The sequence below is a fragment of the Lemur catta genome, chromosome 3 (assembly GCF_020740605.2).
Source record: "Lemur catta isolate mLemCat1 chromosome 3, mLemCat1.pri, whole genome shotgun sequence".
Lineage (NCBI taxonomy): Eukaryota > Metazoa > Chordata > Mammalia > Primates > Lemuridae > Lemur > Lemur catta.
This window is the reverse complement of record NC_059130.1, coordinates 17,115,297-17,131,821: the sequence shown is the minus strand read 5'-3', so window position 1 is coordinate 17,131,821 and position 16,525 is coordinate 17,115,297. Positions and strand designations below refer to the sequence as shown.

The 16,525-nt window shown below is 35.7% G+C and overlaps 1 protein-coding gene across 3 annotated transcripts in view; it reads right to left on the bottom strand.

Moving 5' to 3' along the window:
• The window catches only part of LRIG2 (leucine rich repeats and immunoglobulin like domains 2), a 143,174-nt gene that overhangs the window by 8,611 nt on the left and 118,038 nt on the right, over window positions 1-16,525 (bottom strand). For all 3 annotated transcript variants that reach the window (XM_045546837.1, XM_045546836.1, XM_045546834.1), the window contains exons 9-14: window positions 15,174-15,254; window positions 14,310-14,381; window positions 14,098-14,166; window positions 4,891-5,054; window positions 1,483-1,803; window positions 188-469 (exon numbers count right to left, since the gene is read on the bottom strand). In XM_045546837.1, the coding sequence (XP_045402793.1) occupies window positions 188-469; window positions 1,483-1,803; window positions 4,891-5,054; window positions 14,098-14,166; window positions 14,310-14,381; window positions 15,174-15,254 (989 nt within the window). The remainder of the gene's footprint in view (window positions 1-187; window positions 470-1,482; window positions 1,804-4,890; window positions 5,055-14,097; window positions 14,167-14,309; window positions 14,382-15,173; window positions 15,255-16,525) is intronic.

The following is a 16,525-nucleotide window of genomic DNA, read 5'->3' as shown; positions in this document are numbered from 1 at the left end:
TTTTCCTACATTTCAGTTATCTGACCCACAAATCTCCTAGACTGGACATAACCCTGCATAAAATAGCAAAATAACAAATATGCAAGAATCACAATAATCTCAAAATTATTTTTCTTGGTCATTAAAACCAACAGTAGCTCCCAAAAGGCTCCAACAAAAGCACAGATCCATTGAGTAGTAAACGTACCTAACACTGTTAGTGAGGCATTTGCTGAGAGGCCCCCTGCTATATTTTGTGCCATGCAGCTATAGATTCCCATGTCTTCTATTTTCACATTGGCAATAAAGAAGACATCATCTTCGGGCATGACATGCATCCGTCTTTCTCGAGCTGCAGGAAAGTCAGTACCACCATCTTTCTGCCAGGAAATCTGAGGAGCAGGGTGTCCTTCTGCAGCACATTCTAATCTGGCCATGGCACCAGTGCGAATAGTTAGATCCATTGGAGTTTTCAGAAAAGATGGCATCTCTGTTCCAAGAAAGATCACCAAGAAAAAGTGGGTGGGGAAAAAAATCACAGATACACATATGGATACAAATACACATGAAAGAGTCTAGTAGCAAAACACCAACTGTTGTAATGCTCCATTTCTTTGAGAAGATATGCTCTCTGGATTGAGAGTGAATATAGATTTAGAGGCCATCTATTCTCCCAGAATCTCAAAGTATCTGGAGTCCAGTGACAACTAACTCTTCTAGGATGCATGACATCTACCTGATCATCTGATGGAAATAGGGAAAGCAGAAGGCCACAGACCTTTCTGAACTCCATATTTTTGAACCTGACATCTACAACAACCCCCTAACATGTATAGCTAAACAGTATTTCACAAATTAAAATCTACAAGGCTGTCAAGCGAACAGCATGCCAAAACAATTTATGCCTTCAAAAATCTCATTAAAAAACACAGAAGCAAGACACAAGCACATCTTTCAGCTGCACAAAGCCTAAAATGTTGTAGTTACTCAATCTCATAAGCAATAGAGAAATCAAACTATTCTGGAGGAGTTTTTTTGCAGCCACAGGGAAGAAGAGCATTAATTTCAAACAAGGATTGTGATTACATTTAGACAATAACAATGATAACTGGACCTAGAAATGTCCTAAATATTCTTAATTATTAGAAGGCCCATCAGGAATAAATTTCATGGTTTTCAGGAGAGATGTATGGTTCTAGAAAGAAAATTGAGAATTTCAAAAGAATGTTTTAAAAAGCATAAACAGTGAAAGTAGTGTATATCTCCTAGGTCTACGAAATTTACCCTTCAATCAAAGACCAATTAGAGAGACTAAGTGGGCAGACTGGCTAATCCAAAAATCCCACCCACTCAATACAGTATCACAACCTAAAAGGCAACAGTAAGATTTCCTCCTCTAATGTCAGGTTTAGCCTAATTTTTTTTTTGTCAAGTGATTTAAAAACTGAACATGAAAAATTCTTCTAAACTAAAAAAAAAAAATTAAAGAGCATAATTCCTTACCATTCACAGTCAGTCTGGCTTTCTGAGAATAATTGGAACCAAAGTGATTGGTAACAATACACTGATACTTTCCTTCATCTGTGAAATTCACATTGAAAAGATGTAAGATACTGGTATATTCCAGAACTTCTCCAGCTTGCTGCCGATAACGAACAAAATTCTCAATATCCACATCATAGAGGAGTTCACTGTCTTTGCGCCACACAGTGGACATGGGTGAATCACTGCTGCTCACTGCAGTGCATATCAAAGTCACGTTCATGCCTCTCAGAGCAACTGTGTTTTCAGGATGTGTCCTCATCTGTGGCTTGAGAAAATCATCTAAGGGGAAAAAATGCAGCAGTAGCCAAGTCAGTTATTTATCTTTGCTTCTTAGGGTTCAATTTTAAAACAAATACTGTCAAACTGTGTGTTCTGTTTACAACATGGCATATTAAGATTGAAAGCAACTATAGCACTAGAGCCCAATTCCCTTGTTTGTTTACTTGATGGGGAAAATGAGACCCAGAAATGTCAAGTGACTTGCTCAAAGACTTGTGAGTCAGTGGCAGAACCTGGACTGGAACTCAAGTTTTCTGACTTCAGGATTCAGCACTCTTTCCACTATCCCTTACTGTCACTTGTGTGCTTAGAATGTATTTTTTAAGGATCACCAGTTATTGGGGAAAAAGAGAAGCCTTATATTAGAATCTCAAGACAAGTTCTAATTCTATTACCCTGTGTGTGTGTGTGTGTGTGTGTGTGTGTGTATGTAATACATATATAAACATGTACATAACCACTACCTTTTCTATGTCAATGTAGAACATGAGGATTATGAACTTATATTTCACAGGAAATACCTATTAATAAAACAGATTATTTGAAAGTACTTTGTATGTGCATAGCTTTTACCTAAAATAGTAAAAAATTCTAGACATGTCAAATGTCTAAATCAAGATTGGCTTAAGACTGGCTAATAAAATATAAATTCATAAATAAAAATATTATTTGACTGATTCAGAGAAGCAGGTATATGAATTCTTAACCAATATCTTCACTGGGTAACATTTCATTGTGCCATAAAAGTGAAAAGTGGAAAAGGAGCATAAAATACATAGTACGTCTACATTTAAAACTGAGTCAAAAGGGAATGTGTGGATTTCTGTAATGGCTGCTTCCTGGAAGGCTGTATCCCGTGGAACCTCTTAGCCTTAGCATCCGGAGCTCCAGGAAAGGAAAAATTCCAGGTCAGATAGAATTATATATACACGATTTCTTTGGAACCTTCAGCCCTCAAGATCCCAACATCATGACTTCAGTTTCAACACAATTGCTCTCAGTCCTCATTTCACTGCTTTTGGTACTGCCTGTTGTTGAAGCAGCGGAAGCTAGAGATACAATTGCTCTCTTGTAGTTCTCAGCATTACAGGCATTTGTGTTTGCCTGGGGGTACTTGAACAGAAAAGGACAGATGTGACTTTGAAGGGCCTCCTGAATCAAACCTGGCCCTGAAAACTTTTGTGTTGAGGCTAAACCTGAACTTTGGTGTCTGAAAGTTTCCAAGCAACAGTAAATAGGGGAGGTTTCACATTCTTTGTTGCTTCCCTTAAAATGGGAACAGACTGATATATAAATGGGAAAATATGTTTTCTTCACAAGTAATGTACTAAAAAGTATAGACTATAATTTGTATTTACTTGTTAGAAAGGCGGTCAAAGAAGTAAGATGGCTGAAATTTACATATGTAATATATTGTAGTTTTAGAGTTTCCAAAACACGTGAAACAGGAATGAGGCTTTTGCCCAGAATCCTAGGAAATTGCCACTGTTAAGTTATAATCACTGCCTCCTGAATTGTTGAGGAGTCTCTTCTCCATATTTTTATTATATTTTTGTTTTATCTCCCAAGTTAATAGTGTATTTAGATACCCCACAGTCAGCCCAAAATTGAAATGTTTATCATTAGGTAAAAAACATTTAGGAAAATGTATTCAGTGTATCTAATATTGAAATGGAAAAAAGATTTAATTAAAAAAACTGAATATTAACATAGAAATAAAGAGATCTAATGTAAAAAAAAACCCTTATATTAATTACCATCCTCCTGTTGAGAAGTACTACATTAAATATAAACCCATATGTTGTAAAAAAAAAAAAAAAAAAACAGGAATGTGTGGCAATGTAAACAGAATTTAATCTTTAGTAGATTCTTTATTTTCTTCTTTAAAATTTGTTAAAACAATGAAAGTACTTTGTGGGCCTGAACTTCCAAGTGTCTCAAGCACCTTTAAGTGGATTGTGAAAAAAGATCTGGCAATATATTAATACAGGTACCCAGATGACCAGAGATACTAGTGATATGCAACACAGATATGATGATCTAAAAGTTCTCCTATGCAAAGCTAAGAATCACTCATTTCACTTTAAATGAAAGTTAAGTGTAAAGGAAAAATTTCCAAGTTGAGAAAGTACAATATAGTTCATTATGTGAAATTATAAGTGTTAGAATCAGGACAACTTGCCTATGACTATTCTCCTCCTCTCAAGGAAAAACCAAAATCCTGCCACTTTAGTCTTAAGAAACTACATCAAAAATACAAACTATATGAAATCAGTACATTCATACATTGCTGGTGACAACATAAATTAGAGCTATCTTTTTGGAAAAAGGTGTCACTTTCCAAGATGTACTAAAAATGTTCATGTAAAAAAAAATCATATTTTTTTGATTCAGGAATCTTACTACCAAGGCTGGGTGGGGTGGCTCATGTCTGTAATCCTAGCACTCTGGGAGGCCGAGGCGGGTGGATCGTTTGAGTTCAGGAGTTCGAGACCAGCCTGAGCAAGAGTGAGACCCCGTCTCTACTAAAAATAGAAAGAAATTAGCTGGACAACTAAAAACATATATAGAAAAAACTAGCCGGGCATGGTGGCACATGCCTGTAGTCCCAGCTACTCGGGAGGCTGAGGTAGAAGGATCACTTAAGCCCAGGAGTTTGAGGTTGCTGTGAGCTAGGCTGACACCATGGCACTCTAGCCTGGGCAACAGAGTGAGACTGTGTCAAAAAAAAAAAAAAAAAAAAAGGAATCTTACTACCAGATACTTATCCTTAAGGTTAATAATGCCTGTAAAAGGGAAAGGCCCATACACACATTCATAAAAACGCTATTATACTGCCATTTAAAATGATCACCTAAGAACGCAAAGGGAAAACACTGCTTATGAAATATCAAGTCACAGAATACAAAATTTAACCCATTATTACAAAAATATAAAATGTAATCATTGAAACATGGGTGAGAGAATAACACAGAGAAATGGAAATACATGTGCTAGTGGGAAAGCCTTCTGGGTCAATTTTTTAAAAATTCTTTTGTTAAGATAGTAAGTGTGTAATATATAAAATTTTAAAGCAAAAATACAAACCACAGACAAAGTCTTTCAGATCCACATTCAGGATGCTTTGCCCTGCTAGCCATTCAGGGTGTGCACAGCTTACATTCACAGAATGTTGAAAGTTATTATCAACCAGCCATTGAAGTAACCACTTCAAATGGCAGTCACAGAGCAAACTGCTTGTGTTCAGAATCCTGCAGAAAAGAGGAAAAGTACCCTTTGTTTTACTTTTCATTCTTAATTTCTTCAGCATTAAAACCTTACTACATACCTATGCACGTTCCTTGCCAAATATGTTTAACCTGAATCTAATCATGAGAAAACAAATTCAGACTGTCAGCCTGAATTCGTTAAATATGTCAATGTCATGAAAGACACTAAATAAGGAGGGGGAAACAAGGGTGGCAAGGGACCCATTTTAGCTTCAAGAAGACTAAAAAGCCATTACAAGCAAATGAAATGCATGATTCTTGAAGGGGAAAAAAATCTACAAAGGACATTTTTTGACACTGGGGAAATTTGAGTATGTTTATTAGATAATATTATTTTATCAATGTTAATTTCCTTGGATGTGAGATAATGATGATGTGATTATACAGGAAAATGTCCTTGTTCTTAAAAAATATACTCTGAGATATTTAGGGGTGAAGTGTCATGATGTCTGCAATAGTAAGCAAAAAAATTGTGTGTGTGTGTGAGAGAGAGGGAGGGAGAGACTGTGTATGTGCAGAGACCAAGAACAAGAGAGAATGAGAGGGAAATAGGTAACAAATTTGGCGAAAAGTTAACAATTGGTGAATCTAGGTAAACGGTGTACGGGTGTTTACTGTAAGTTCCTTTAAATTTTTGATGTTTAAAATTTTTCCCATAGAAGTCTAGGGGAAAGTTTACTATATAGAGCACTGAGAAATCTTTGTTGTAGAGTATATGAGGATTTTCAAATTATTTCATCAATACTAAAAACACTACAGTGCTATGGCAATGTGCACTGCAACTTAAACTAAGAATCAATGAAAAATTATTTGCGGTGGTCCATAACAGACCTCTAAAATATATCTGAACAATCAGTATTTTCTCTCAATGACCCCTTAAATGTCCTGTCCACTTAGAAGCAAAGAAAACAAATGATTTTGAGAACATTATAACTTGATTTATGTGCATGATAATCTTCATCTAGTTTTAAAGTTTGGTACAAAGTATCTAAGATGTGATTCCACAGAAGTTTCAGTCTTTGAGAGTATCTCAAAAGATATTTTATCAAGGGTAATTTTAATTAAACAAACCAAAAGTTACCTTTTGCATTTAAGAATTCTCAAATTCTTTTCATTCATCCATACAGAAATATTTAAGTCTATATGCCAGATACTTTCCTGGCTGTGGGGATATGTGGGGATATAGCCTTCACGGAGCTTGTGTATTTAAAGCCAAGTAATAAATGCAAAATATAATGTCAAAAAGTTTTAAGTGCTATGAAGAAAAACAAAGTTAGGCAAAGACATAGAGACAGCAGCTACTAGTCTAGAGAGGTGATCAGGGAAAGTTTTTTGAAGAGAAGGCAGTTGGGCAAAGACCTGAAAGAAGTAAAAGGGCAAATCCTGAAGATCTGATCTTAGAGCATCCCAGACAGAGGAAAGTGCATGCAAAGGCTTTGAGGCAGACACACTTGGTATGTTCAAGCAAAAGCAAGGAGGCCACTGAAGCTAGAGCACAATGAGAGTGACAGGAATGTGCAAAGAGCTGGGCAGGGAGGGTCAGCCATGCAGGTGCTTTATAAACAAAGGAAAGGACTTGAGTTTTGTTTATTTTTTTCCCTTTAGTGTAATGGGAAGCCATTGGAACGTTAAGAATAGAGGAGTGATATGGTCTGATTTATGTTTTCTTAGGTATAATTTTTTTTATACTGGACTCATGAGATCTGGACTCATCTCACTCCACTACTTACCTTAGATGCAATACTGAATGCCTTTAAAATCTCAGTTTCCATTTCTGGAAAATGAAATTGAGAATGCCTACCTCAAAAGAATTTTAAATCAAGCATTTAGCACAGTGACTGCCTGGCCGTAGACAATACTCACTTCATGGTAGCTCCCTTCACTTCTATTTCTTTTGCTTCTTTCCATCCTTCACACACTAACTAACCCTGCCCACAAGTACCTAACAGAGAGTATTCTGCACTCTCTCAACAAGTGTGTGGATATATAATAAAATATTAATAATAGTGATTGGTTTTGAGTAGTGGGGATTCAAAGGTCTTTTTCTCCCTCTTGGTTTAACTGAATTTTCTAATTTTCCTACTATGATTATATAATTTTAATGAAAAATATTTTAAAATTTATATGCAACTCTTTCATACACCTCCAAATATTGATGCAAAGCACTGTGAGGAATACCAAAAAGTATAGAGATTTTAATAACTGTTGACCTAAAAAGTATTACAAATATGACTTAAAGTAACCAAAAGCAACCAAAACTTCTCAATAAAAAAACTGCATTAGAGTTCCTAAAATAGCAGTTTGTTCAAACCAGCTATTAAGAGAAAGTATTATTCAATGATACTTGTTAAAGCATTGTAAGCACAGTAATCTTTGTCAGGGTTCCCTCTTGTTCAATTTAAGTCAATTGTCTCATTCTGTCACCTTTTGTTTATTAAGGACCAGGTAAATCCTCTGTTGGGACTGGGTAGTAGAGAGTACTTGCTAGATAGTGTGAGCAATCAGGCATTTAATGAGAGGAGTTTCTACAAATATACAATTAAAAACAAAGGTTAATGGTTAGAACAAACTATAAATTCAATTTTTGAGTCCAGAGGGCAGTCAATCAAGATGATTTCTAGATGTTGGGCTCTAAGCATCTTCAGATGGAATGAGGATAGGCCATGACAATCTGACAGCGTTTGTTTGCAGTTTGTCTCTAGTAATGTCATAGGGTGTTAAGGTGAACTTTTTGAGTGGCCCAGCATGGTTGTCCATACATGATCAATTGTGGTGATTTCTCTGAAGTTTATATCAAGCCATCCAGCTTCAGCTTGTAGGGCTTCAGAAAGGGGCAGTTTCATTAATTATGCCAGGTTAGGAAGGTGGGAAAAAAATTAGAAACATTTGTTTGGAGAGTTGTTGCCAGACACTGGAGGAAACTAGAATTGAGAATTTAGTAAGGACTGGCAAAAAGTACAAGACAGAACCCACAAAGGTGCACTATAGTTTTCTACTAAAACAAACAAAAAAAATTCTCTCTACAATCACCTGCCTTTTTCTATTTGTTTACAAAATAAGTCTGGTCTCATTAGATTTGGCCTGATTATTTACGTAAGTGCAGCAGGAATGGTAACTGACCACAAAGGCCTTTTGAATTTGCTTTGCTGGAACTTTTCCCAAAAAATCTGTGATTCAATTTTTGAAAGCTTCCTCAAGGCTAACTTCACCTTTAGTACCTAGATTTGGGTGTAATCTTCTCTTCTTGAGGTTACTGAAATATTATCAAGTTTCTAGGGCTGCCAGGAAGTGACCTCTTTTACTGACCTGTAAGGCCAGTTTTACCAAGGGGGCTTTATTAGAATTTGTGCCTTCAACCTTGGCTCCTTAAAGCTGTCTGATCATATCTAATTTTACACATCATTGTCAAATATGACATTCTGATCAATGCCTTGGTAATACAGCCAATGCTCCCAATTAGGCCCTGTTACAAGAATATATTCCTATTGTGTTTATGCAAATAATTATATTGCCATGAAAACAAGAATACTCAACTAAGTTTCTGAATTCTGGAGGGATCAGGCAGGGAGAAAAACTGTTTCACTTTTTGTTCACAAAGTATACTTTACCAAATTGCTGTAAGTTATAGATAGCTTAAGAGAAAATGAAAATGGGTTCCTTAAATCTGGAAATACATTAAGGAACCAGCAATGTTCCAAAACAAGAATCATCCTTTATCAATTCATTCAGTTCCATGTAACTAATTCTTGTTTTGCTTAATCTTGGGTTAACAGTTTCATAAACCCATCAGTTTCTTCATTAGAGTTCTGGAAATTCTTCCTCAGTCCAATGGTATGATCTTAAAGTTATCAGAAACTTGTATTTGTCAGAGTCTTTTCCATGAATCTCTCTGAAGATGAAGCACTTTTAGATAGTAGCTGCTTGCAAAAGCTTTCAGGAAACCATCAAATAACCGTCTGAATGACAAATGACTTAAAATGGCCATGACTGAAGTTCTGATGAGAGTTCATTTGGTAAGTAAATTTAGTTATTTCTGTGGCATACAACTTTTTAACACAATAACCAAAATTATGACTATTAATAACATTATGCCAGACATATGAAGTGTGAGGGTATTGACAAATTTCTATGAACTTCAGACTTCTCAATACTTATATTAATAATATATATCCATACAAATATAACCTACAGATTTAGCATCATTTCTTATTTGACAGTGTTCCCCATGTAACTTAACTTACCAAATAAATCTAATTGGTTTAATACCTCTCTTTTTACAAGGTGAGAGATAAATCCTTTAAGATTTTTCAGGAGCCTTCTGGAAAATCTCAAAGTTAAAATTTGAAGTCAAAAAGATTTTATTTAGAATTTGATTTGGGGAAGTTGTCACAAATGTCAAAATGTTTGAACGCTTGATTAAATAGAGTCACAGATAATTATGAAACAAACTTATCTATTTAACCAAAGTGACAAAGATTTTAAAGGCAAATACAGAAGGTTACATAGCTATGAACAAAACTTAATTCTTTTAATATCAAGAAGACTCAGTTTTCTTAAGTAATGAAAGACCTCATAAAGATAACATGAAACAGGAAATTATTTTGACAAAATAAAGAATGTTTATTTTCTAGGCAGATAACCTAAAAGGTAAAGAAAAAGCTTTCACAACCTCTTATCAAGAGCAGATCAATAATTCAAGAAATCTTTGTCCTTTAACAGATGAAAGAAAATTAAATTTTAATTTTGTATAGGCATACTATTGATACCGAAGCTTATTTTTAAACCCTTACGATAAACTCACTCTATTTTAGCCAACTTGACCATGAGGTTCTCTCCCTCTCTTCCTAACTTCCTATATCCATTCAGTTTCTGTCCTTAATTTTTTCATTCTGAAACCTTTAAATATTTTCCAAACTAGGACAAAATTACTCTCCTTTTTGCTTAACAAAAACATATCTTCATATCTTTTCTTACTAAAAACATATCCTACTTTCCTTGTATACAGAGTTGTTGTTTTTTACCATTATCCCCAATAGTTTCATTTACATACATTAATTAGAATTCTTTAACTCTTAGTAACCTTAATTTCAGGGAAAACTGGGAAGCAGCAGTATACTGTCACACACCACCATTCTACAGATTAACAAATTCATGAATGCAACCTTTCTTAATTTCTACAAGCATATGCTTCCTACAAATACAATTTTTCAATGTGGCACAGGACATGTTTACTAATAGACAAAAATACATTTTGTCTTTATGTAAAATTCAAGCCAAAAGTAGATAAATTTAAACTTATATTCAGCAATTGTTTCAGTATTTTATTTAGAAATGATCCAGACATTCAATGAATATCATTTAACTTAACAGTACAGCTTTAAGGTTTCAAGTTAGCCAAGGGTTTTAAACTAGTTTTAAGTAAACATATTTTATGATAAAATGTAACTATTGTTGAAAAGTTCATTTATAAACTTTTATTCCACCTACATCTATTTAATTCACTTGTTCTTAACAATTATGCTTGAACTGCTCATGAAAATTTCATGGGATGTTAAACAAGGCTAGCCATCATCTTATTTTGTGTTGTTGACAAATCAGACAAGTGTCAAAAACATCACAGAAGCAAAGGCGTTGAACATATGGTTCTTTTCTTTTTTTGACTGTTGTACTTAACATGCATCAAGCAATTAATTTTTATTATATATTTCGTATATTTTTATCCAAATTGTGTTTCTGACAAAAATGGGACACGTTAAGGTTACCTGTTTTTTAATATTTGTTGAAGAGACTTTCAAAATTTTCTTTTGCCCTGATGTGTAATCTTACGGAGGCTGAAGAAACATCTGGGGCTGTGTAGGGTATCTCCAAAGCCCATCTGAATGTAGATATTTAGTCTATTTACAATTATCCTTTTTCCTTTTCAACCTCAGGTGATTGCTTCTGGGAGTCCTCGAGTCCCTTGAGAGCCCCCAATGGAGGGTAAGGGGCCTAAAGTTCAATTGAATAAGAGGCTGGAGTGGGAAAGAAAAGGTCTGCTGGGGTCAAGAGATGAATGGAAGAGGTACGGATCTGAAGTGAGACATATTAAAGGATTCAAGGGAACTGGAGGGAATATTAAAGGCGGTAAGAGGAGGCAAGAGCAGTATAAATGGGGAGAGATCTTAGAGGAGCCAGTTTGGGGAGATCTTAAGTTTCCCAAAGAGGCCAATGAAGTTCCAACAAGGAGGCAGACAAAGTTGGTGGAGCATATAGTCACCAGTGGTTCAAGAAGAAGGAATTCAGATGACAGAGAAGTTCCCAGGGGAAAAGCAGGATCCAACAGAGAGAACAGAGAGGCCTAACAGAGTGCCAGGAAGGACTTTCAGGCCAAGGAAGTCAGGGAGTAATCTCCACTCAGGAAAGATAGCCAGGAAGAGGACCTCTACCCCACGAGGTACCTTTCAAAAGAAGCCTGGGACTCTAACCCAGCCTCAGAGAATATACTCAGAATCTTAAGAATCAAAATCTTTCCTTACCAGCTTTAACGGACCTTTGTCCAGAGCAATGGTTCACGAATCTGACTCACTATTGGATCCCCGATCAATCAGTCAGGAGTGAAGACAAAGGCTTCAAAGGTGCACATTTGGGTCCTGGGTGAGAGGTCCGGGGGTCCAATGATGAATCTTATCCTATCCGAGTCACAGCACTATAACTGTTAAAGAAAAAAGTACTCAATGATACTTGTTAAGCATGGTAAGGCAGACTTTATTCAGAACCATCTTGATAGGTATAGGAACCATAGCTATGGGATTTTGCAGTGGGGGAGAAAGACTGGGCTCAACTCTGAATACAGCAAGGCCAAGTGGAAATTTATAGCCAAGGAGCAGGGTGGGCATTAGTGGATGAAAAATTACTAAGAAGTAACATCTGGAGTAAGGGAGACTTTGGCTAAATCCACCTAACAGGATTCTTGCTGAAGACAAGCCAGGGTGATCAGGTATCACCTGGGGAATGGTGTAGGACTGGGGAATGGTGTAGGGTGAGGAAGAGTTTTTGCTAAATTGGTTTTATAGGGCTCTTGCTAAAATTGGATTTTACAAGCAAGTGCACAGATAAGATAGGAAAAGGTTTAAGCGCCTGCCTAAAGTTTGGTCAAACAAAGAATCTTTGTCACAACTCCCAAATTAATAAATGACTCTCTTAAGTTTGAAACTGCATTATTTGCTTTTACCTGCTATTTAAATTATATGTTAAACTGAGTTCTCACTACAGTAGTTAAAACTTTCTTGCTGGCCCTCCAGGTTGTCACTGGCAACAAAAAGGTAACACTGATTTGTAATAAGTCACAATTTACCATTAAACTAAGCCTAGAAGAAATAACTCAAAATGTCCCAACAGACCAAAAAAAGTTACTTTAAAAATCTGGCAGGAAATAACTAATAATGATTTTCATAACATTTTAACTTTTGTTGTTATTAATATTAGTTATTTAACTTTTACTGTGTACCAGGTACTGTGCTGAACAAACCCTCCAATGTTTCCTAATGCATTTAGGGAAAAAAAAAGTCCTAATTCCTGATGGCCCCACATGATCTGGCTCCTGCTTCACTTTCTGCCCTCATTTCACTTGTTCCTCCCTGTGCCTGGAAAACCCTTCACCCACTAGTCACATGGTTTGCCATTTCATTTCATTAAGGTCCTACTCAAATGCTGTTTCTTCAGAGGAGTTTCCCCTCACTACTTTATCTAAAATAGCAATAATCCCTGTCACTCTACATACTTTTGACCTACTTTTATTTGTCTTCAGAACACTAGATGATAAGATATTATGTATCTACTGTTTTATTATCTTCCATATTAGAATTTATTGTAATATGCTATGAGCAGAGACTCTGTCTAGTTCACTGTTGTGTTTTCAGCACCCAAAATAGTACTTTGCATAACAGATGATGAATACATATTTGAGTAAACAAATTATCTCATTTTATCTTCACATAATCCTGAGGGAGGTGCTATTCCCATTTTGAGGGGAAAAAAAAACAAAACACCTAAGTCTTAGGCTAAACAATGTGCCCACTGTCACATAATTTGTAAGGAATGGAGCAAGGATTTGAACCTAGGCAGTTTGAAAACTCACACATTTCCAATACATCTCAAATTATCTGTCATAAGGACCAGTTTTTTAAATTTCCAATCTACTGCAGGCCAATACTTTTATAAACTACAACAGAAGTGTCACAGTAATTGCAATTTGTTCTAAAAGTTTCTAAATGCTTATTCTGAATTTCCATCCTTATCTCGTCATGAACCAGTTCTGCTCCAGACTACCCTGCGAGTAACTTCCAGGCAAGGCAAAATAATTGTTATAGTCTAGTGGTCCTTCAACCAGGCTGTATATCTGAATCACCAGAGTTTAAAAATAATACCAAAGCTTACCCTAAACCCCTTTCCCCCAAGGAAATCTCTAAACCAAAAGAGCAATTTTTTAAAGTCATGAATGAAAGAGTATAAAATTATATATGTGTGTGTATACATATTATTTGTCTACTGCAACTATTTAACAGTTTTTGAACATTTTAGTAATTTGAACAGATTGGAGACATCCTCTCTGACAATCATACTGAAGTGCTAGATCACCTCAGTAACTAAAAACCAAAATCACATAATACCTTAATTGTAACCAACCCCAAGGGGAAGAATTGGGAACACATGTTTATGGTTAGTCCACAAAGGAACGGACAGGGGGAAAAAAAAGGAACAGTAGAGTATACATAAAGCACAAGGAGCAGGGCTACAATTCCCTAATTATAAACATTGGCAGCACAGGCAAAACAGAAGGTCTTGGTGCCACACACTCTAGACTTTTCAATGTTGGGTTATTTTAAAATTACATCCAACCACTAAAATAACTGAGTATTAACACTTTCTTTTTTTCTGCCTGAACTGTGTGCTTTTGGAAAATACTTGGGTCACTTTCATTACACTTTAAGCACAACAAACAGGAACAATGATCTAATTGGTAATAAAGAAGACTTAAGTTACTTACAGTTCTTTCAAGTGAGTCTGAGAAAAAGCATTTTCTTGGATAGACATTATAGCATTGTTGTTCAAATCCCTGAAATAAAGAGAAATGAAAGAAACATTATTGGTCACCATTTCTATAATTAAATTATATAAACACCTTACAAGGTCATGAAAACCTCTGCTAACAGCAAAGATGATATATTAATAGTAAGAAAATGTATGCAAAATACTTACAGATGCTCAAGGGATTCAAGACCAATGAATGCTTTCTTTGTAATTGACTTAATCTGGTTTCCTTGTAAGATTCTGAAATACAAACAGACCTTTCTAATAAAGCTGTCCACTAAACAAAATTAAATTCATTATACATTTACCTATAAAAGGTGAAAATAAGCTTAATGTGTTTTTGTATTTTTTAACAGCTTTATTGAAGTGTAAGTGATATACAAAAAACTGTACATGTTTAATGTGTACACTTTGATGAGAACATACATTTTTAAGAAAGTTACGAATTTTTATTATTAACCAATAGCATAAAAGCTTCTATTAAGATGCTGGAGCTCAATGAGGTACCTCTGAACAACCATTCTGACCACTGATAAACTGGTAGTTTTCATATGCTAAATTAGTTTATATTCCTCATTTCTACCTTCTTAGCAAAAGATCATCAGGTTAAAGAAATTGAGAGACGTGTGAACCTTTGGAGAAATTCTTCTCATGGGAGAAGATCTAAAATCTTTTGTGAGACAATACTCTCCTTTGCTAGATGAATGATCCATAAACCTCACCGGAATAAACAGATGACCATTACCAGTCCAACTCCAGTTTCTCAGCACATTTCCTTTACTTTAATAGAAATTCTACTTCCATAAGTAACTTCTCTTCAAGTGTCTGCTGGAATGCTTTTTCGATAAAAAGTGCCCCGCCAACAACTACCTCCCAAAATGAAAAACACCACTTAATAAACAATGAAGCTCCTAGATGGGTCAGAAAGCTCAGACCTTCCAGCCATATCAAGTAAATATAATTCAATCACATTTACAACTGGTTCTTGAAAATACACCTCTGTACACATACATAAATATTATAAATACATACAATTTAGTGAGACTTGTGAGTCCAGCAAAGGCTTCACTAGCATCTTCTATGGCCCATGAAATTTCATTGTTTCTTAAGTCTCTAAAAAATATCAAAGACAGGTTATGTTACTCAACATGACCATCACACCATCGGACAGCACCCTGGCATGGGCAAGGTGCACATGCTAATTATAATCCTTATTTTAACAGTTATTTATGATAAAAACCCAATTCTGCTTCTTAAGGAATATCTGTGATAAACATGTAAGAACTGATTCTCATAAGATATGAATTAAGCTGGCCTTGATAAATAAATTAAGCAATCTGCTAACAGTATTAATCTTCCTAGCTAACAGCCTCGAATTGTATTAGCATATTAAAAATTATAGACAGGGTCCTGCAAAAAGCAGGAGTATTTCAAGAAGCCAGGGGTATGGCTTACAAATCTGATTTCAGACTAATGGGATTTCTGGGTGACCCAAGCCTTCCCCTGGGCCCTTAAACTTAAAATGGCTGACAAAGAGTGATATCAATACAGAGCCTCACAGCTCAAGAGCAATTAAACATGCTCCCTGGGAAGCAAGAGCCATATACTCATGTGTTAGAGTGGTCACTATATTTTCTTTAAAAGGTAAAGTATGGATCTTTCAAAATCCACTGTTCCATTTTCAGAGAAAATGCAATTGCACCACACCATGTGCTGATGGAAAAAACACTAGTTAAAAATATTTAATCTTGGCCGGTGCGGTGGCTCACGCCTGTAATCCTAGCACTCTGGGAGGCCAAGGCGGGTGGATCCTGTGAGCTCAGGAGTTCGAGATTAGCCTGAGCAAGAGCAAGACCCTGTCTCTACTAAAAATAGAAAGAAATTAGCTGGACAACTAAAAATATAGAAAAAAATTAGCCAGGCATGGTGGCGCATGCCTGTAGTCCCAGCTACTCGGGAGACTGAGGCAGGAGGATTGCTTGAGCCCAGGAGTTTGAGGTTGCTGTGAGCTAGGCTGACGCCACGGCACTCTAGCCTGGACAACAGAGCGAGACTCTGTCTCAAAAAAAAAAATATATACATATGTGTGTATATATATATATATATATATTTAATCATTTTTGCTTCCTTAAGTCATCTCATAATAAAATAAAGCACAAAGCTTTTTGCTTTATAAGGCACATGTAAAGTTGTGTGATTAACATTAATCACATATTAGTATTAATAGTAAGGAGATAGGAGATCCCTCTTTTCACTTAGCTATCTTTACATGAAAAGCTAACAAAATTCATTTTATTTTACTAAAGAATAAACACTGAAATTAACTAGCTGCTCAACTCTTCAGGACTTTGCCCTTCCTCCACAACACAGCATAAACAGAAATC